Source organism: Armigeres subalbatus, chromosome 2 (assembly GCF_024139115.2).
Source record: "Armigeres subalbatus isolate Guangzhou_Male chromosome 2, GZ_Asu_2, whole genome shotgun sequence".
Lineage (NCBI taxonomy): Eukaryota > Metazoa > Arthropoda > Insecta > Diptera > Culicidae > Armigeres > Armigeres subalbatus.
In genome coordinates this window covers 36,508,315-36,530,092 of record NC_085140.1, presented here as the reverse complement: position 1 = coordinate 36,530,092, position 21,778 = coordinate 36,508,315, and the positions used below count along the sequence as shown (strand labels likewise).

Genomic DNA, 21,778 nt, shown 5'->3' with positions numbered 1-21,778 from the left:
ATGACCGGACGAGTGCCGAGTTCGGACGAAAAATTTCGGGAGGAGATAGCTTCCGGTTCAATGGTGCCCGACGACTCGAAGCCGGTGCATTCACGTTCCGCGATCTACTCAACTAGTCCCCGGCGAATGACTTCCAATGCACTCAGTCATTCGGTTTCTAGCTTAACCAATGAGCCATTCAGCTTCCGCCTTGGTCGCGAACTACTCGAATAGTCTCCGGCAGTGAATCAATCATACTCAGGAGAGTCCCAGACGTCGGAAGCTCCCAGTAACTGACGACCCGTCTCAACGGGTCATTCTCGCGAGTATACAAATGCTGCCTTGCAAGATACGGTGCGATACGCACTGATGACTCTGAGGTACATTATCCTATGAGTACTCTCCAGCTTTCCGGCGTTGCAATTCACGCTCAACACATATCTCCGATTGTTGAAGACTATCTTCTCCTGTAGCTTCTTGCTGCGCAACCATTCCTCAACTAGACCAATCGAATAAGCTGCCATCAATTTGACGTCCTCGATGGACTCTCCGTACACAATAATGGTTACATGGTCATCGGTGAATCCCACTAGCTGTAGAGAATAAGGCTTGATAAAATATTCAAATTTAAACATCATTTAGTTCTACAATAAAAAATATTGGAATTCGCCACTCTATGATATTTTAGGTGTTTACATCACAATTTCCAGAAGTTTGGCTAGCTGCATCACGGTAGGCGTGGTTAAGACCAACAAACAACAGATCACCGTTACCAACGCCAAACTGTATAAAAGACGAGTGTCAACGGGGCAAGAGGTCATTCTTACAACGGATGGCGTGACGAATGCATCTCATCAAGAACATCAAGCTTTGCAAGTAGCGGATTTATCAAGATCCCCAAGATTTTCTCGATCGGCGTGAGATTGGATCTTTGTGAAGAAACTGTCCCCTCAAACGGCGAAGGGTGATGATTCAAGAACTGAAAATCACGAAACTAGCTTGACTCCTGGCGGGAGCTTTAACCTCAGCACTCCATCGCACATCACGTTCCACAGCAATGGATCCAGAATTGATTCCTGTGGGACGCCTGCCGTGATGGGGGCGCTAGCCAAGCCTTCGTCTACCTCGTAGATAAAAACTCGATTCTGAAAGTAGACATCTTCGTGATACAGCACTAAAACCGCTGAGATAAAAAGATTTAAATTTTAGATTTCCTTAAAATCTGGGTGGCATTGCGCACCTCTACTTGAAACGAGCAATCCATGCAAACTGTCATACGAAAGAGCTGTCGAAAGGAGATGCGCAATGAGGGCCCTGACCTCGGTATTCGGCGTAAAAATTGTAATTATAAAAGACGAATTTTTCATAAACAAATCAAAACTTTTCATTGAAAAAAAAAATGTCAATAAATCAATGCACAACCGTCCCAGAGTCGAATCTAGCTAATCTAGTCAGTAATAAACAATTACAAAACATGCCACATAATGCATTTTTTTCCACAAACAATTAATAACTTTCCACAGAAAAATCAATAAGTATAAATAAAAATTATGAATATTTCCGTAAGAAAAAGGAAAACGCAATTGAATAAATTTTCTATGAACAATGAACACTTTAAAAAAAGGAGTCATCCATGGAAAATATGCTCAGTTTTATTGCTTGTTTATTCTTTTTGTCATGGTTATTTTCATATTTTTTTTTTTTCGTGAAGAAGAATATTTATTTCGTGGGATTTTCATTATAGTTCATGGAAATTTACATTAATTAGACAATTTCTTTATTGACAATTTCCTTTCTTTATGGAAAATTTCTAATTTTTATTCAATTTATTTTTTTATTTACTTATTTTATTTTTCTACTAGCGGACCCGGCAAACTTCGTCTTGCCCGAAATTGATTGATTGAATGGTTACCAGCATTCACCATTCCACTTTTTACACAATTTTTGATCAAACATTTCCAATAAATAACATATGAAGACGAATTTGGAATTATGCGCTACACTTCTCAATATATTTATTTAGTTTCGATTAAAACTACATTTTTGCAATTCCTGATCATAATAATTGGTTTACAGTTGTCATTTGAGTGATAAAACGGCCTACTTTTCCATACCAACAGAATGGGTGCTTTAATGACCATTATGCAACTCAAATGGGTTGCATTATATTCATTATAGATGGAATGACGAAAATCACCCGCCAGCAGAATCATTGCGCCTCCAAAAGGTCTTGAATTATCACGTAGATCTTTCATTGTGCGATCAAGTGCCTCCAGTGCTCGTTTGTGTGCCATAGTGCATTCGTCCCAGATAATAATTTTACATCTTTGTAACACCTTGTCCATCACAGAAGTTTTTGAAATGTTACACGTCGATTCTTCAGTCACTTGAAGATTTAACGGTAGCTTAAACGCAGAATGAGCCGTTCGACCTCCTTCTAGCAATGTGGCTGCAATTCCTGAAGACGCAACCGCCAGCGCAATTTCTGGTCTTGAACAGACTAAATCCAACAGTAAAGACATGAGGAACGTTTTGCCAGTTCCTCCAGGCGGATCGATGAAGAAAATATCTCCATTTTGATTTTCGATACCCGTCATCAGAGTGTCGTAACTTGTCTTTTGCTGAGGAGTCAATAACGGAACATTCGTTTGAACTTCCTGGCTCAAAGCATCTCGATCATATTCTTGTTCCCGCGCAAATTCACGATTGAATGCATTGTGCACAGCACGATTAGGTGCTGGCATACCTAGTTGACTCAATAAATGACCGCACAAGAGTTGACACATATCTTCTATGAAAATCAACGCTTCGTTGTGCATCTCATCGTTTATTTTCAGTTGGCAACTGCCTGTGGCTGTGCGTTTTTGATGCAAAATATCGTCAGTCATGTCGTCTTTATATTTGTTCCACAACTCGACTGGATTTGCCTGAAAACATGTCGAGATGATGATCGCAAACAGTGTACGAATTTGCTTTGCTGGAGCACTAACGATGGCATCAGCAAGTGTTGCGTCCCACCTTGTGTCGTTTTCAAGTAATTCCAAACGTTGACACGGTTCTCTATATGTCACACAATACACCATCAACAGTTCGGAGGAATTCAAACGAAGTTGGACCACGGATATTAATCAGAAGTAATCGAAGATGGAAGCACTCATCGTTTTTCGGATTGACAGTATAAATTCGTCCAAGTGCATCAGAAGAGAATACATTGTTAAATCCAGGAACTGCTTGCTCTAGCCTTCTCCGCTGGAATTTTGTTAACATTCTTCCTTGTAAAAAGATGACCAAAACGAATATAGAACCGTTCGAATCGGTCTACCCATTCCCGATTGATGCGCGGTCGTCCAAACACCAACTTTGTTTTATACATATAGAAGAAGATTTATTATTGAGGTCCAATTTGACTTCAAAAATACAGTTTGAAAATAGTTCATTCGTATTTCATTTGCATTTTTTAAATCATAAAATTTTAGCCCAGTACAATAGTAGAGTGAATATGCCATGTAATGCTAAACTCAATGACTGCTTTCATATAGAATCTACAAAAAAAAACTTGTGACATAAAAGAATGCATTAGGTTTTAGAAAATACTCTGTCAATTATAGAACAAAATTTGCCATTTACGTTGTTTTGCATTGATATTTGGACGTCGTTAGTAAGTAATATTCAAAACAGCAGAAATTTCCATAAATTTATTGCGTCAAACAGTTGTTCATGGATACAATACTACCATTCACATAATTAGTGTCGACCGTTCTATAAAAGCGTTTTCCATTTAAGCTTAATCATTAGTATCTGAACCGTAGACGTTGGGAACAGGATCATTCAACAGTACAACCAGTAACCATGAAATTCCTTGTCATTTTCGTAGGCGCCGTTAGTCTTGTGAGCGGAACCCAAGGACAAGACCTTACGACAACCGTGTCGAACTCCATCAGTGTTTCCAGCGCCAACCTGGACATAGCTATCCAACAGGTGAACAACACAATCAACTTGGCCGATCAGACCATTCTGACAGCTTGGACCCAATTTGGACAATCCATGGTGGATCTTTACAATTTGTACTACAACCGCCTATCGAACTATACCAGTGTCGATCTAAGTGTCTTTGCTTCCGCTATCAGCAATATTCAAAGCACCATTAGCTACAGCCCCGCACCAATTCAGGATTACTCCATCAGTCAGCTTTTCTCTACCGTCAAATCAGGCGCTCAGCAGGTCGCAGATATTCTGTCTTCGACCGCTGATTCCATCAACACTGCAACATGTGAATCATGTACCGCCAAAAAGTTAGAAAATTGTAAAAACAAGTTTGGTGCTAGGCTAGGTGTTAGCCCACTAACTGTCGACCGCGTGAAAGATTGTGTCGCTGCCGAACAGACTCGTTTCACCAACATTGGTTCGAATGTTGCTGCGCAATTCAATAATATCCTAACCAGCGCTACGAATTATCTAGCGGTGGTGAACGTTTGCGATACTCCGGCAGCGGAAGTTTTGAACAACCCAGCCCCTGGCCAATGGATTTCTACGCAATGCCTGTCGGACGTGAGATCATAATATCTTTTTATCGTCAATTCACTTATTCGCTAATTTTTTAATTATTTTCCACTCAACAGTTCCTCCAGAATGTTAACGGATTTTCAGCTGGTGTTTGGGTAGCGGACAGTATGCGGTCTTATCAGACACAATTGGTAACCTATCGAATGGAACGATGCTCCAAGCTAGTCGAATTGGACATCCAGGATCGTGCTACTAAAGTTCTAGAAGACTTTTTCAGTTGCTTGGGATAAGACGAATCAATACTTTGGAAAATTGGAAGAATGAATAAAATGCTGTGGACTTTTTTGCAATTAGTCGGTTGAACATAATTTCAAAAATATCATATGAAGGACATTTTTTTTTTCTAATGTGCTCAAATTGAACCCTATGAGTTCGATATATAATGTATATCTACTCACCTGTACCTATGATGGTCGTACGCTTTGTGTTGTGTTCTTAGGATGAAAGAGAGGCAAAACCACTTCAAATCAGTACAAGTCATGAAAACAAGTTTATCGCATCGAGACGTACTAGCCTAGGGCTGAAAGTTTCGTAAATAAGGCCGATTCAAAATATTTAAAAACAATTATGTCTCCCCTTCCCCGAGGAGTTTTTAGATTTTTATTATCCAAGGGGGGGAAGTTGACCTTTCGGAGAGCAGTAGGACAAAATTTTTATAAAAAATATTTACAACGGCTTAAAGATATAAAAAAAATCGAAAAACATAATCGGATAGGTAGCCCCCATCGAGAAGCCACGATAAATGGTTTATTGTCGCTAATTCTCCGTTGTGGACCATATTTTCATAGAGCTGCCTATTTATATTACAAACATTTCCGAGGTATTGAACGTGATAATTGATAATTAGAAATAAAATGAAAACAAGATGAGTGAACTTTTACATCAAGATGCTTTTTATCATGTCATTAGTCTCGTAATCTGAATAGGCTATAAGAGTGACTCTACGACACTACCCATAATTCCATTACCCATAATGCCATTACCCCGAAGGCCACTACCCCGAACGCCACAACCCCGAATGAGTCACTACCCCGAATGCCATTACCCCTAATGGGACACTACCCCGAATGATCCAGTACCCCGAATTAGTCATTATTTTAAGTTTATACTTCATTTCAATGAAAATAATGTTACTCAATAAAAGTTTATTCATAATTCATATGAATAAACAATAATTGGAACTGAAACTGTTGCAAAATGGAACTAAGTATTACTCCGTAAGATCCCGTTCCACTTCGTATGGCACTCTTCAAGATTCCTGAATGACAGGGGGAGATTATGCAGCACGTTTTCATGCACAATGCAGAGAGTTGAAGGTAATTGCGGTCCACATCAGCATGGCTACTAGGGCAATAAAGTAGAAGTTGTTCCTTGGTCGCTGTAGTAAAAGCAACGGATTCTTGATGAAGCGTGGTCTAAATCTCAAAATCGACGAGGGGGTGAATGGGTGAGTAAGAGTGAGTGAGTGATTAAGTGAGTGAGTAAGAGTGAGTGTGTGAGTGTGCGAGTAAGAGTAAACGAGTAAGAGTGAGCGAGAAAGAGAGAGCGAATGATTCAGAGTAAATGAGTGAGTAAAAGTGGATGAGTGAGTAAGAGTGGTTAAGTGAGTAAGAGTGGGTGAATGAATGAGAGTGGGTGAATGAGTAATAATTAGTGAGACAGAGGAAGTGAGTGAGTAAGGAGGTTTGTGTATGAGAGTGACAGAAGGGGAGATCTTGTTTGTCTTCGGGAAGTTGCGTTGACTTAAAGAAGGCATCCTGCCTTATACAATCACGTCCATTTAAAGAAGGCATCATCTCCCATGTCTGTCTTATACCGGGCAAACCCGTCCATTTAAAGACGGCATCATCTCCTCTGTCTGCCTTATACCGGGCAAATGCGTCCATTTAAAGAAGGCATCATCTCCTCTGTCTGCCTTATACCGGGCAAACGCGTCCATTTCAAGATGGCATCATCTCCTCTGTGTACCTTATACCGGGCAAACGCGTCTTTTTAAAGAAGGCATCATCTCCTCTGTCTGCCTTATACCGGACAAATGCGTTCATTTAAACAAGGCATTATTTCCTCTGTGTGCCTTATACCGGGCAAACACGTCCATTTAAAGAAGGCATCCCCTCCTCTGTCTGTCTTATACCGGGCAAACACGTTCATTTAAAGAAGGCATCATCTCCCCTGTCTGCCTTATACCGAGCAAACGCGTTTATTTAAAAAAAAAAGTTCATATTTACCTTGCATGACTTATATCGGGCAAACACGTTCATTTAATGAAGGCATCATCTCCTCTGTCTGACTTATACCGGGAAAACTCGTTCATTTAATGAAGGCATCATCTCCTCTGTTCGCCTTATACCGGGAAAACGCGTTCTGTTGGAAAAAAGGATATTTTACTCTACTTCGTAGAATAGTACTTTTCTAGGTCATAATGACAGCTCATTAGATAAAAAATCTTTTCAAAAGGACCTAGGTAGCATTTTTTCATGAATTAATTTGAATAGCGCAATCAACAGAACAACATGAAAGCTATTGATTGCGGTATTCAAATTAATTCATGAAAAAAAGTGTTGCTTGAGTCCTTTTGAAAAGTTAAGCGAGAAAACTGTTGGTCAAAAACTGGCGATTCATCGATATCTGTTGGTGTTAAACATATAATAATAGAATACAATAGATTCTAAATCTTTTCGGGGTAACTGCCTTTCGGGGTAATGGATTTCGGGCTAGTGTCCCATTCGGGGTATTGACTTTCGGGGTACTGTCCCATTCGGGGAAGTGGCCTTCGGGGTAATGGCATTCGGGGTACCGGGATTCGGGGTACTGGGGTGGAGCCTATAAGAGTATTTTATTTGAACGGAAATATATGGGTCTTGATTTTTTAAGGAGTTCTTCCAAAAAAATCTTTCAAGTATTCTTCTCGAGAATTCAGCCAGAAATTTCTTATGTAATTCTTTCTTGAATTCTTATATGCATTCATTGATGATATCTCACTGGAATTCATCAGTGAAATCATTCAGGCATTCCTGCGTATTTTGGCCTTTCTCGTATACTAAGTATACGTAAAGGCTATATGTTCACTCCAAAAACAAACTTTTTATAGAAGGCTCGGAGACCCATAGTGTTATATACCAATCGACTCAGCTCGACGAATTGAGGTGATGTCTGTGTGTGTGTGTGTGTGTGTGTGTGTGTGTGTGTGTGTGTGTGTGTGTGTGTGTGTGTGTGTGTGTGTGTGTGTGTGTGTGTGTGTGTGTGTGTGTATGTGTGTGTATGTGCGCACCAAAAGAGCAAAAAGTCTCGCTCACTTTTTTTGTACTTACTCTTGACCGATTTCTTAGCAACAGGTTGCATTTGACGCAGTATTCTGCCCCATTGTTTCCTATTGAAAATTGGCCGGTTCGAACAATAGGCTTGGGAGTTATGGCCAAAATACTTTTTCTCATAAAAAGCGCGTAAAAAAGTCTCGTTCACTTTTTTTGTACTTACCCTTGACCGATTTCTTCGCAACAGGTTGCATTTGACGCAGTATTCTGCCCCATTGTTTCCTATTGAAAATTGGCCGGATCGCACTATGGGCTTGGGAGTTATGGCCAAAATACTTTTTCTCATAAAAAAGCGCGTAATACAGTCTCGCTCACTTTTTTTGTACTTACCCTTGACCGATTTCTTCGCAACAGGTTGCATTTGACGAAGTATTCTGCCCCATTGTTTCCTATTGAAAATTGGCCGGATCGCACTATGGGCTTGGGAGTTATGGCCAAAATACTTTTTCTCATAAAAAAGCGCGTAAAAAAGTCTCGCTTACTTTTTTTGTACTTACCCTTGACCTATTTCTTCGCAACAGGTTGCATTTGACGAAGTATTCTGCCCCATTGTTTCCTATTGAACATTGGCCGGAACAGACAATGGGCTTGGAAGTTATGGCCAAAATACTTTTTCTCATAAAAAAAGCGCGTACAAAAAAGTCGCTCACTTTTTTTGTACTTACCCTTGACCGATTGACCACCGTAGATATGTTCTGTCAAATACATACGAATAGTGAAATATGCGTATAGTGTCGCCATTGTTTTGATACGGTGAGTGCAAAATGAGTTACAGGCTGTTCGGCCACATTGAGAGTTGACGTAAAGCGAAGACCACTTTATCAAGAAGACTGGCAGCTCTGGCATTTTTCCATACAAGCGGCCAACTTCATTGCCGGCAGAGCCTCTTCTGAGTTGAAGTGGTAGCTTGTTATCTGTGTGGTAGTGATCTTAGCTAGCTGAATTAAATGAGTTCTAATAAAGGTGCGGAGGAAGTCGATGCCTGCTAGTGTTAGTTAACTGTCAACAAATAACTTTTAGGGTAAATTTTTTCCACAGTAGGGACGAGTAGAGTTCTACTCTAAATTGCTTCGACATTGACAGATACAATACTTGCGATCTCTCTCGCAATATGTCAAAAATTTTGTCATGAAGCGTGTATGCAAACTATTTTCGTAAATCGCCAGTACCAATCAATTTACATTGGCCATCCACGATTATGCCCTTCAGATAATTGCCTAGCTTCTGGCTTCTGGCTACCAGCACCACGAACCCTCGCCGCCACGGGACTGACACTTGTATACCTCCACCACAATTCGTTTCGTAGCCAACATTGAAAATTCCGCACTGACAGCCATAAGGAGAATCATGGGAAAGAAAGAGATAGGTGCGTTCCACACTGACAGTTTCATAAACGACAAGCAGAAGAAACGAGACTGCATCTCAACTACGAAAACAGAACCAAAACATCAGACCCCCGCTCGCCGCTTGGTTAGCGGGTTACAAAATTTCTCTTTAATGTTTATTTTGCTGATGGTCTACCAATACAAGCAAACGTCGATAAACCCCGCACCTTTATTATTTGCAATGGATTATAGCTGTCAACCCACAAAACAAAACACACGGAATCACAAATCAGTTTTGTATAGGCAGAAAAATTTCTCGTAAAACTTAGTTTGAAACAAAAAGAGTTTTTCGTGGCAATTCAGAAAAAAAACACAAGTAAGAAATTCTGAATTATTATTTGTATGAACTGGTATGTCTTGCATGGGCAGTTCCTTAGTACTTAACACCAATCAGGTGAGAAAGAGAGACAAAAAACTATCTGGATGTAAGTTAAAAATTGAGGTTGTTTACTTAGTTTTATATGCTTTAAACATATTTCTTTGGAGTGTTATATGCGTTCTTATAAGTTTGTCTCGAAATAAAGTGTTGTGATTAAAAAACGAATTTGAACCTATTGGAACCTTTGAAGCATAAGAAACTGAAAAGCGATAAAATGATTTTTTTTGCCTAGGAAAATTAATCTGTCTAAATTCTGGCTTGCTCCGAGGTAACATAACCACGGCTAGTGAACCAACATTCTAAATATTTCCCGTTCTTTCTATATATTAACATCTATTTTTGTTATCCATTATCTGAATTTTCTCAATAAATTATTGGTTGGTTGGTAATGGCTGGTTTCCTACTCGCCGCTGCCAGCATCCAGGCGCTAACGTATATGTGCAAACAGCCAGCATGAGTTATCCACCGGATATTTGTATGGGGAAAACATCTAACGCGGGTTATCTCAAAGTTAGGAACTTTTCAAGTAAAACTACACAGGATTTTGTTTTTACACGATTTTTTTTCGCTCGTATTTTTTATCGTGTGACTTCAATTTGCCACCAAACTCTTCGCAACATGTTTAAAAAAATCCAGAATAAATCAAAGAAAAATCAGTGTAGAGTAGAGTGGGGCAAGAGTACGCACTTAGTTTTCAATCGATCATGTGGCCCTTATGAAGCAAGCTTCTGCATATCAAATCAGTGTCGATGATTCATATACTCTTCCTTTATGTTGCCCCGTGGAAAACATATTGAAATTATTAAGATTCGTTTTAGTAGAACCCTTATTGCAAGACAAGTGGAAAACGCACTCTTACCCCACCGGTGGGGTAAAAGTGCGCATCGGGTGGGGTAAGAGTACGCATTTATCCAATCATGTGCTTTAAGTATATATTAACACAAATAAGAGTTAATAACATTTAATTGATGTTTGGTGAGCATACATTAGGGAATGTTTAAAGATTACGTAACTCTTAAAGGGGGAGGGGTCCTAAAAATGTGCGCTTTCATACGAAAAACCATTGTTTTTTTTATATATACAAAAAACTACAGAGGTAAAAATATATATCAGGTTTCGTGTGGCGTATACAAAGGCATTTTCCTTAAAGAAAGTCCACCAATCACGTAACGTAAAATTTGGCTATTTCATAACCCCTCCCCTCTATCTTACACTGTTTGTATGAATCCTCTAAAAATTATATGGATCTCCACACATCTCGCAACCCCTCCCAGCCAAACGTTGTGTAGTTTATGAATGTTTCTTTTGATTAAATGAAATTATCATTTAGATGAAATTGTGTTTTCGTGTACAACAAGTCCTAATACTATTTCATTATTTCGCTTCAGTGCTTTGTTCGCTAAATCCTTTCTAACACCGAATTACTTCAACTTATCCTAAAAACTTGTGATAATTTCGAATTCTGTCCCTTTTTTCTTAGTTGTGGATCTTTACGCTTTGGAAGAAGTCTTATTTCGGCCGGAGATACGGGTTTGACATCACAACTTGAAGATTCATATGCTTACTCTTGCCCCACCCGTTCCTGCGTACTTTTACCCCACAGTCCCAAAAATTATTCAAGTAATGGTTTTGACTTCTTGGAAAACCAACCGGATTGGTGTTCTGTACCATAAAGTACTCTATACAATAGGTTATCGAAATGGTATAATGTTCACCTGATTGAACGTATATATGGTAAAGAAATACTAGTTGCGGAAACCCAATTATTTTTAGCAAAATTACCAAAAAGTTATCTAACTCCATATCTCCCTTGTTGTTTATTCAAATCGTTTACAATTACACATGATAATAGTTGGCCAGAATACCTGTCAAACTGATGCAGTGCTGCTAGTTTGTCTTTTTTAATTACTTCAAAAAATCGAAAACGTACTCTTACCCCACTCTACTCTATTTGGTATTAGTTATGTACACGCCCGTTTCAAATCACTCAGAGACAGACAGAAATTGTATCTTATTGACATCTCTTTTTTTTGACGGAAATCTTACTCATTTTTCGTAAAAAAAGTTCCACTTGTCAAATTTTAACTAAAAGTTAAACGAATCGGTAGAATGGTTCACAACCTATATTGCCGATTTCACCAATTTGAAGAGTTATGTGTAGATTGTGATTTGCCCGCTTCTTTTTCTCACACCCACTCTCATTTCGGGTTGATCGATTTTTGTTACTGAAATTTACCCAATTATAACCCATTACTCGTTAGTCACATGTAAGCGTGTACACTAAATCGATGCCCGCCATGATTTGACGTCTATTTGTTTTCAGATTGGGCACTCACACTCAAATATTATACACGGAAAATCAAACTTTTTTGAGTGTATTGAGTGTGAGAAAAGGATGACTGTGAGAAAAAAAATCTCGCAGAACTCTTATAAAGTGCAAAAAGCGCAATACCTACCACATATTTTTTGTTGAAGGTGCTTTATTTTGAACCTTAGATGCCTTTCGCCATACTGGTTTCAGAAAGTTAACTCCTAGTGTGCCACTGGAAGCACGCACAAGGTAGGTGATTCATTTTCTACTATGTCTAGGATAGCATAATAACCTTTTCGAACTTTTGGCTTTTTAGGCAAGGTACAAAAGATATTTTAGTTACTAGATAAAGATTGTCGCTTCGGTTCCCTTTGTTCTGCTGTCCGAAACATGTGTGGTACATACCTGTCAAATCGTATGGATTTTTCTTCTTTGACATTTAGCTCCCCTATCCTCGCCAGCAAAAGATGTTCCGGACAGCGACGACAGCGACAATCTTTATCTAGTAACCAAAATATCTTTTCAAGGTACCAATAAAAATAAGAAAAATCTAAAGAGTAAATTGTTTCAAATCATATCGTGAACACAGTCTGCTCTTCACAGTCTGAAGGAAATCAACAGGTCCGTACAGAAATTAACATAGTGTGTGGCACTTTCATCAATTCAAGACAAAACTCCAAATATTATTCGGCTTAAAGTCATGCTGATTTCATAAAATTGAAATACGTTTAATCTCAGTGTACTTCTCGAGAGTTTTTTCGAAGCATAATTTAAATGTGGTTTTCATATATTTTGATTGAACGTGTAACTGACTATACAGTGTCAACTCACTCACACAAACAAACATAGTACCACCTCGGCTCACCGACAGCGCTGCTAACAGTGTCGCCCGATTTCAGACTGTGTTGCCAGTCTTCTTGATAATGTGGTCTTCGCGTAAAGTCAATGTCAACTTCTCCCCACGAACAGCCTAGATAGCCGTGTGGTGTCGGCAGCCGGTTGTCTGGCTAAGAATAACGCTGCGGATTGCCTGTTCCAGTGGTAAAAGTCCACCATACAGGTGACCCCTAATTCTTGGTGTGATGCGGCTTTATGCTTACCGTGCCTATGAATGAATGGTTAGGGGGGTCTGAAAAGGACCTAACCGCTAACGGAGCCTGTGAAGCACCAGGGCACCCTTCACAGTATTGAGCCCTTACTGCGCTAAAAGGAGCTATGGCGTAGTTGACTTTTTGCTTCTCCGGAATAATCGGCTACTCTTATTCAATCTCAACTTGAGGTTAAATAAGGGTGGGATTATGAGTATGTTTTTATTTAGTTTTTCATCTAATTGTCACCTATATGGATTCGCTATATGCGTTTTTCACAGTGTACTCTGTGTTTCGTCTTTGACGTTCTTGATACGATACCGACTTGGTTTCATCGTTGCTGTTCACATAAATGTTGAAGTTGTGGAGTGTATTATCGTAATTCACAATGGCTACAGTTAGGATAGCTCAAATCAATCTTCAGCACAAAAGAACAGCAACGATTAATCTTTGTAGACTTATGCAAAATGGCAAATCCCAAGTGGCTTTGGTGCAGGAACCCTATTTTCGCAAGGGTAGCTTTTACCTAGGTAACCTAGTGAACCCGGTTTTTGCTGCTTTCAGTAAAGAAATGGCAAACTCTCGATCAATGCCGCGTGCATGTGTACTTGTTAACACGCTATCGTTGCTACACTTATCTCTGAACTAACAACCAGAGATGTATGTGCTGTCACAATTGATGCAACTGGCGGATCCCCCGTCAGGAAATACGTCTATTGTTCGGTTTATTTACCACATGATGAACCATCCCCTACGGATGCTTTCAAACAAGTGGTCAGTTATTGCACGTCAAAAGGCCTTCCGCTAATTGTCGGTAGTGATGCTAATGCTCATCACATCATCTGGGGTAGCTCGGATATCAATCTGAGAGGCTCCAGCTTGATGGAATACTTAAGTAGTACCGAACTTGGTTTACTTAACATAGGCAATCGCCCAACCTTTATGGTATCTAATAGAGCAGAAGTATTAGACATAACTCTCTGCTCCAATCGAATCAGTCACGAGTTGACGAATTGGCATGTGTCAGATGAGGAATCCATATCTGACCATCGCTACATCTATTTTGATCAGTTGAATGTTTCTTCGCAGACCTTGCGTTTTAGAAATCCCCGTTCAACCAACTGGGATCTCTATACAGAGTTGCTCTCGACAAAATTTCATGCATATCAGCATATCTACCATCCATTGAAACTCCTACCGACTTGGATGATGCCGTTGATACTACAACGTTGCATATCGTGGAAGCTTTTGAAGAAGCTTGCCCTTTGCGTTCTGTGAAAACCTCAAGAGGAACCCCGTGGTGGAATTCCGATTTGGCTAAGCTCAGGAAGCAGTGTAGAAGGAGTTGGAACAGACGTCATTCAGCAGGGACGGATTCTTTCAAGTTGGCTCGCAAAGCTTACAAGAAGGCTCTACGATCTGCTGAACGATTCGGCTGGAAAAACCTTTGTGCAAATGTTTCCAATTTGAGTGAAGCCACTCGATTGAATAAAATTCTTGCGAGATCCAAGGATTTCCAAGTTGGCGAAATTCGCAAGCCAAATGGCGACTACACTTCTTCTGACGAAGAAGCGTTAGAGCACTTATTTGATACACACTTCCCTGGATGTGTAGATTTAGCATCTTCGGATGTTCCTGATGTCTTTTCATGTAGTCATGGGTCTTGGGCTCAGGCTCGTAGAATCATAACTACTGAATCGATTCAATGGGCTCTTAATAGTTTTGCTCCTTACAAATCTCCAGGGGAAGATGGGATCTATCCCGTTCTTCTTCAGAAGGGTTTTGAGCATATCAAACATGTTTTGAAAAAACTTTTAGTATGCAGTTTTGCTACTGGGTATATTCCCATATCCTGGCGGGATGTCACTGTAAAGTTTATCCCAAAAGGAGGACGTGCTTCGTATGAAGAAGCGAAGAGTTTTAGACCCATCAGTCTGACCTCATTTCTTCTGAAATGCTTAGAACGTATTATCGATCATCACATTCGTGATGACTGTTTGGCAAACATGCCTCTTCATGTTAATCAACATGCTTACTAATCTGGAAAGTCCACCGTGACTCTTCTACACAAGGTTGTCTACGACATCGAAAAAGCATTTGCCCAAAAGCAATCATGCTTGGGTGCGTTCTTAGATATTGAGGGTGCTTTTGACAACGTGTCTTTCGATGCAATATTGGAAGCCGCACGATGTCATGGGCTACCTAATATAATTACCAAATGGATTCACCAGATGCTTAAAAACCGACATCTCTACTCGACATTACGTCAAGCAGCGATTAGGAAATTAAGTGTCTGTGGCTGCCCCCAAGGGGAGTATTATCTCCACTTTTGTGGAACCTCGTTGCAGATACGCTATTGAGATTACTCAATAATGGCGGTTTTCCTACCTATGGATTTGCTGACGACTATCTAATATTGATAGTCGGTTTGTGTATTAATACTTTATTCGACCTGATGCAAAACGCTCTTCAGGCAGTCGAAAGTTGGTGTCGCCAATATGGCCTTTCGGTTAATCCGAATAAAACATCTATTGTTCTTTTCACGGAAAAACGTAACCGTAACGGTATTCGCCCATTACATCTTTTTGACTCTGAAATCAATGTAACGGATCAGGTAAAGTATGTGGGACTAATTCTTGATTCCAAGCTCTCCTGGACTCCTAACATTGAGTTCAGAGTCAAAAAGGCGTGTGTTTGTACTACACCCAGCTTTTACCATTCGCAATCCCCTCGATGATGGTCAACTAGAGAAAGAGTGACGAGTAGTGTAGAAGTATCTCAAATTGCACTGATTGAATAGAAATCACCCCTATTGTAGAATAGAATTAGCCATTACGATAGCCGGTCAGGGACCGATAATTTGTAATAATATTAATAAGTTAATAAATGTTGTAATGTGTAGTGTAAATCTTAGAAATAAAGTGTTAGAATGTCTAGTGTAAAGTAAATAAAAGTGTTGTCGTGAAATAAACTCTGGTGTCGTATTGTGTAAATAAAAATCCAAGCTTTCAACCCCCATCCGATTGGAAGAACACCAAGGAAATCACATACAGTCCACTCGATACCCACCCGCAGAGGGAGAACCATTCCGAGGTTCAACATTTTGGTCCTTCGAACCGGATGTGACTCAGGACGGACTGATAGCATATAAGGACTCGGAAGCATAACCAAATTCGTTTCGAAAGAAATCATAACGCCATCATGCAACCAACAAGGACAATTAGCACATTCGCATTGAATACGGCAGCCATCATGTAAAACCATACGCGCCAATGAAATCAATATGGTGTATTATCGCTGAGTTTAATCCAGTTGGAATTTGGTGACTTCACTCTCATTGATGGGAGTTCTGCACTTTGCCAAATCATCGCTAGGGACTCCTGTAGCTGGTATATCACGCAAGAAAGTAGTCGAGTTACGTACGACTTTGGCCATCAATCAACACTGGATGACAACACTAAGTCAGCGAAACCTGCTGTTTCCACAGGTAAATATTTAACACTTAGTGTGTGTCTGGCCGAAGCAACACAATTCCAAATGCTAACATAAACTTCTTATACACATGCAAACTTACTTGGGAGAATCGTTCCAATGCATTCGTCGGACTGGGAGGAATCCAACACTCAACATCCACTTCATGAGAATAGTAAACTTAGTGCTGAGTTTACAACCAGTCCCCGCTGCATGAAGCAATGCTGTGATGAAGTAGTCACGGATCCTATGCATTACGAAATTGGAAGATGGAATCTGTCAAGCACCTCACTCGGACGTTCGACAATTGAATGATCAAAACATTACTTGCGTTTCGACTACCAACACAAACGGAACAGCTTCACTTCTAAATTAGGTCGAAGAGATAGCAACGCTAATGGGTTTCCAGGTGAGTGAACATGGTATATGTCTACCGAAGCACTCACAGATCTACACATGGTAATTGGATTTTATCCTCTTCGATTCCTATGTTCCCAACACTACACGGATAAACACTGCCGCCGTCTTCGCAATTACTCTGGTAACTCCTTTCGATGTTTACAACACGAGTATCTCATCGGTGATCACCGTCGCAGACAAGGCTCACTACAGTAGAAGCATTTTAAACACTCTGTTATGATCCACAAGGGCACATCAGCAGTATCTCAAAATGTGCTGAATAGACGATCAGCACTACGTACCCAATGGAAGTAAGAATCTCACAAGCTACACGATCACCACAAGCAAGCGCGAGTCCAGCAATGGATCAACTCATCTAATACAATGATCCAAGTCAACTTCACTATCGTGGTGGCGGCGGTACAAAAATACATCAACTGTCGATTGTTATCGCATAGTGCAACGCAACAACTACATCCAATGGCAACATTCTCCAATCAACACTATCACCTACTCGGCACAAAGGGTGCCACGGAATCAGATGCTAGGGGCATTTGATACACTACCAAGGAATTTTGACATCAGGGATGTTCAAAATGTATTCCAAAGGACACATGGGTGTCCTGTCATTCATCAGGATGCTTGAACATTAGTAAGTTCAAGTGAACCCAATTGGACACTGGCGGGGTCCAACTTCGGATGCTGGGGGTATTCGAAAAAATCCCAGTTACTTTCTAGGACGGGGACTAAGGTTAACTATGAAGTACCCATTCAACTTCACCGTCATTCAGAGCACAACGGGTGCTTATCAATATTAGATGCAAGTCACAGGGACTTGCCGTTCCACAGTGCAACAAATCCACACCAACCCAAGCGAACATCTGGGATGGTCGCAATCCTTTTCGTATGTCATCTTCGACATGGTTCACCTTTCCTCTAGGGATGAGGGTAAGGTTCGGCGATGAAGTGCACAAGGGTGTTCTTCAATCACTGGATGCGAGTCACAGGGACTCGTCGTTGCACGGTGTAACAAATCTATTCCAACTCCAAGCGAATATTAGGAATGTTCGCAAATCGATTTACGATTCACCACTTCTGAATAGTAATCGAAACTAAGGTGATTAGCTAGGATTGGAAACACATTGGATTATATGTTGGCAAATCACTTTCACTGCGTAAACACGAAACGGAATGTATTTACTAGAACACACCGACGGCAGATACTTTACTAGTTGTGTCACTGGTATGTAAACCTTCGTTATTGGATAGGAACAGGCATGTTCACTGCCTACTTTATTTGGCTCATATCAACGAGACACCGACGGCTGATCTTAACAACGGAGAGACAAATTGACATACTGGCCATCCAACGAAAACAATCGACAACAAGAGTACACTGGAATATGGATAGTGTGGCTTCGATGGTGGGTGAGAGCCGTGAGATCCAATACTCCGGCAACAAAACGTATACATTCATCAATCTGAGGATCAGGCACGATATCGACAACAAGGTCAACAGAATTCAACAAAGTGATAGTTCTACTACAGTCAATCATTTTGGTCGTATGGAGAGGTGGCGGCAATGTATGGTTTCACAGGTCAGTACTACAAAAGTATATGTTCGGCCGAAGCATGGACGGACACGTAAAATTCTAACACTATTTCCTCTCCACAACATGCGACTATGATTTGGAATGAGTTTGTTGACTAAAAACAAACTACCTTTGCGGGGCATGACACAGCGATTAGCGGCAATTACAACACATAACTTCGTCATCTAGGGACTATATTTCGGACACATCACTTGCTGGAAACATCATTATGTTTCGTCAGGTAAAGCACTTGGTATATGCCTGGCCGAAGCCAGGACCTTTTCGCATACTACATTCCCTTATCTCTCTGGGCGCAACATCACAACTGTCTCGAAGGGTGCCACATCACAACAGCTAAGGGTATGCGATAAAACACTTTTTCCTAACGAAACGAAACGAAACGAAATTTAAAATGTGTATGTTGATTTGAAACGAAACGAAACGAAATATAAATTATTTCCGCAACTTCGAAACGATACGAAATCAAGGTCCATTCAATTCGAAATTTTACGAAACGAAACGAAATTTTAATTTTTTTCCGCGGAATTTTTATTGAATTGATTTTAAAGTTTACAAAATTGGTTCACACGCAATCGAGATGTATATCTCCAAAATTGAAAATTTTGTATGAAAAACTGCAAGTGGGTTTTTTATTATCCTGGTCATTGTAGTAACAAAATAAGCAGTCTGAGATAAATCGCCGCTTCTCCGTTTACAATTGGCGAAAGGGCAATACCCCAGCATAAGTGCAGTTCCTAATTTCATTTGATTATCATATTTAGGATGTGATTCCTTCTTTAGAAGTAGACATGTTGCCTAGACTTGTAGATATAATGCCTTCAATGAAAGCAAAAACCTGTCTAGGATCACTTAAAGTGGTATTATTCAATTGTAGATATGATTCAATTTTTGAAATGAAGTCTGCGTCTGGAATGGGACAAAGAAATATGATATCCATTCGTAAACAGTTTGTTTGGTATTAGACAAATATGAATGTAATTTTTTTGATAAATAGTATCCATCTTTCTGAAAATTGTCTAATATGTTAAATAGTCCCTTTTATGAACACAGCAAGAAATTTTGAAACTTCCACGACGTGTAAATTTGCAGCTTACCGCATCAAACGAATTAACATTCGATATTCAATTAAATTAGACTGAATTTTACAAGCAAGCACAGTTTAAATTTATTTCGATTTAAAAGAATAGTGAGATCGATTTTATTTGCATGTTCCACATATGTGCATGAAAATACATTTGAAATCACAAAATATTTTTATCTGTAAAAATTAATTACAGTATACCCCCGCTGACCCGACAAATGTATGGCCGGACCACAGATAACAGATATTGAGGCTGGCATCCGATACGTGTGTAAACATCCGCAACCGTCAATTCAATTGTATTTAAAATGGGGACCGCGTTTAGTAATCGATGGCGCAAGGATCATTGTTATTGAAAACGCAGCCTGGTTGTTAATCCGCTGCGTTTGTATGTACTGCCGCAATCAGTTGAGTAGATGGCAGGAGTGGGCCAATGTATATCAATTCAAAAGTTTACACAGGATTTTCAATGAAATTTGCTCTAGCCAAAATATCTGTTATCTGTGGCCGGACTAACGTGGTTTCTGTCGTCAATCCGACAGTCAAATCCGTATAAATGAACCAAAACAAAATCACAGCACAAATTAGAAAACTGACAGTATAATGTATTTAAATGGGTGTTGATTATTTTAATCCCGGAAAATTCGAATTAGCGAGATCAGAACTAACGAGTCGTCGGATTAGCGAGGGGGGGGGGGGTCCGTAGAGTAGTTGTCTACACGTCTGACTCTGAATCAGATGGTCATGGGTTCGATTCCCACCCCCTCCACACAACCCCAAATATTGGGATAAAAAAGTCTACACGACTATAAAAGAAAGCCAAGTCTACGGACGTAAAAATAAAAATAATTATAAGTCGCTTTGTGACACATCGAATAAAATGCCGATAAAGAAGAATGCAATGATTGTAAACTCCACGGAGTATAAATAGAAATAGGTTGGACATATGGCCTGCGATGCCAGTCCAGTTAGGTTGGGTGTGTGCGCAAAAGAATAGCACCACCCAAAACAGAACGAAGAAGAAGAAGAAGAAGAGTCGGATTAGCGAGGTCCGGATAAGCGGGGAGATACTGTATACAGAAAATCCTTTCATTAGTAAATAATTCCAAATCCACGTTTTACAAAATTACCTTCTTTATGTAATACTTTTTCTATTCTTTAGCCACCAACAATAATCGGTATTCAGAGTTTTACTATTTCTGGGAAACTGTACATTCTGGCAAATTACGTTCTGGTAATTGGTCAATTCTGGCATATGGTCCATTCTGGGGAATGGGTTTCTGGTAAAAATCATTGTGACAAATGCCATACAATCATTGAGCTAACTCAAAACCAGAAAATGATAGATAGTAGATAGAGAATTGTTAATAGCATACATTTGCTCGCTAGACAAATCCTCTACACCTTTCTAAAATCCGCAAAATCGCAAAGTTTTTACGGCAGCAGTTTGCCAGGTATGAAGAAATAATGTTTCCTTTTTCATACAAAAACTTGTTACAAAAGGATATCACTTACTTCTAAATTCAACTTTTTATATGAAGCTTAGAAAGTCTTATATACAATCAACATGATGAACCAAGTAATAGTCTGTTTGTCCTTGTATATGTGTTTGTGCATATGAGGCATGTAAAAATCGTTATCAAATTCATGAGTAATGGTATAAGCCGTTCACGCCCTTACAGTCAATTTGGGATTAGGAGAGGGAAATTAGTTTGACAATTATAAGAGACCGAGGAATGCTCTGTATGTCAGTGAGCGCCACGGGAAAGGAATCTTTGGTTTGTTGAAAAGGTAATTCATGTGAAGCCTTGATAAGCGACTAAATATTCATAGTAAACGAAGTTATTATGAAAACTCGAAGACGAAAACCGTGTTTCAAATCAATCTAACTTCGTTTTAATAATAATGTTTTCATTGGGGCCTACTTAACTGTTAAGTGGTGCTTAGTGAACCGCCTAAAACTGGTTTGTGGCATAAGAGGTGAAGAAGTCGGCCGTTAATAGGAAAGAGGCACTTTAAAAATAATTCACATATTCCATAAGAATTCACGCCATGGCTTTGCCTCTTTGACAAAGTTGTACTGATCAGATTCTTATCTGATTACATTTATACTCTGAGCCTGACGTCTTAAATATTGAGGTAAAATAGTTAAAGATATTTTTCGTATTCTGTTTGACATTTCTAACAAAACACTG

At 39.7% G+C, this 21,778-nt stretch overlaps 4 protein-coding genes across 6 annotated transcripts in view; 3 read left to right on the top strand and 1 right to left on the bottom strand.

Annotated features, from left to right (window-relative positions):
* The window catches only part of LOC134214250 (uncharacterized), a 121,398-nt gene extending 102,595 nt beyond the window's left edge, over positions 1-18,803 (bottom strand). Inside the window, exon 1 of one of the 3 annotated variants that reach the window (XM_062693658.1) lies at positions 18,101-18,803. The gene's annotated coding sequence lies outside the window, so the exon portion shown is untranslated. The remainder of the gene's footprint in view (positions 1-18,100) is intronic. The other 2 variants (XM_062693657.1, XM_062693659.1) reach the window with 2 other exon arrangements.
* Positions 3,966-4,777, top strand: LOC134214245 (uncharacterized). The gene is made up of 2 exons (XM_062693652.1): positions 3,966-4,527; positions 4,599-4,777. The coding sequence occupies exons 1-2, from the start codon at positions 4,024-4,026 to the stop codon at positions 4,770-4,772; spliced, it is 678 nt and encodes a 225-aa protein (XP_062549636.1). The 5' UTR covers positions 3,966-4,023; the 3' UTR covers positions 4,773-4,777.
* LOC134208922 (uncharacterized) overlaps positions 9,446-21,778 on the top strand; it is a 46,505-nt gene continuing 34,172 nt past the window's right edge. The window contains exon 1 of the mRNA XM_062684883.1: positions 9,446-9,635. The gene's annotated coding sequence lies outside the window, so the exon portion shown is untranslated. The remainder of the gene's footprint in view (positions 9,636-21,778) is intronic.
* LOC134214252 (uncharacterized) overlaps positions 9,474-21,778 on the top strand; it is a 31,735-nt gene continuing 19,430 nt past the window's right edge. Inside the window, exon 1 of the mRNA XM_062693660.1 lies at positions 9,474-9,557. Coding sequence (XP_062549644.1) covers position 9,557 — 1 coding nt within the window. The 5' untranslated portion in view covers positions 9,474-9,556. The remainder of the gene's footprint in view (positions 9,558-21,778) is intronic.

What these genes read in the sequence shown, in the direction of transcription:
- LOC134214245 (XM_062693652.1), top strand. Translation starts at nt 4,024, where the DNA reads ATGGTGGATCTTTACAATTTGTACTACAACCGCCTATCGAACTATACC. An exon ending in CTACGCAATGCCTGTCGGAC is followed by an intron (nt 4,528 to 4,598) that starts GTGAGATCATAA and finishes TCCACTCAACAG; the next exon opens with TTCCTCCAGAATGTTAACGG.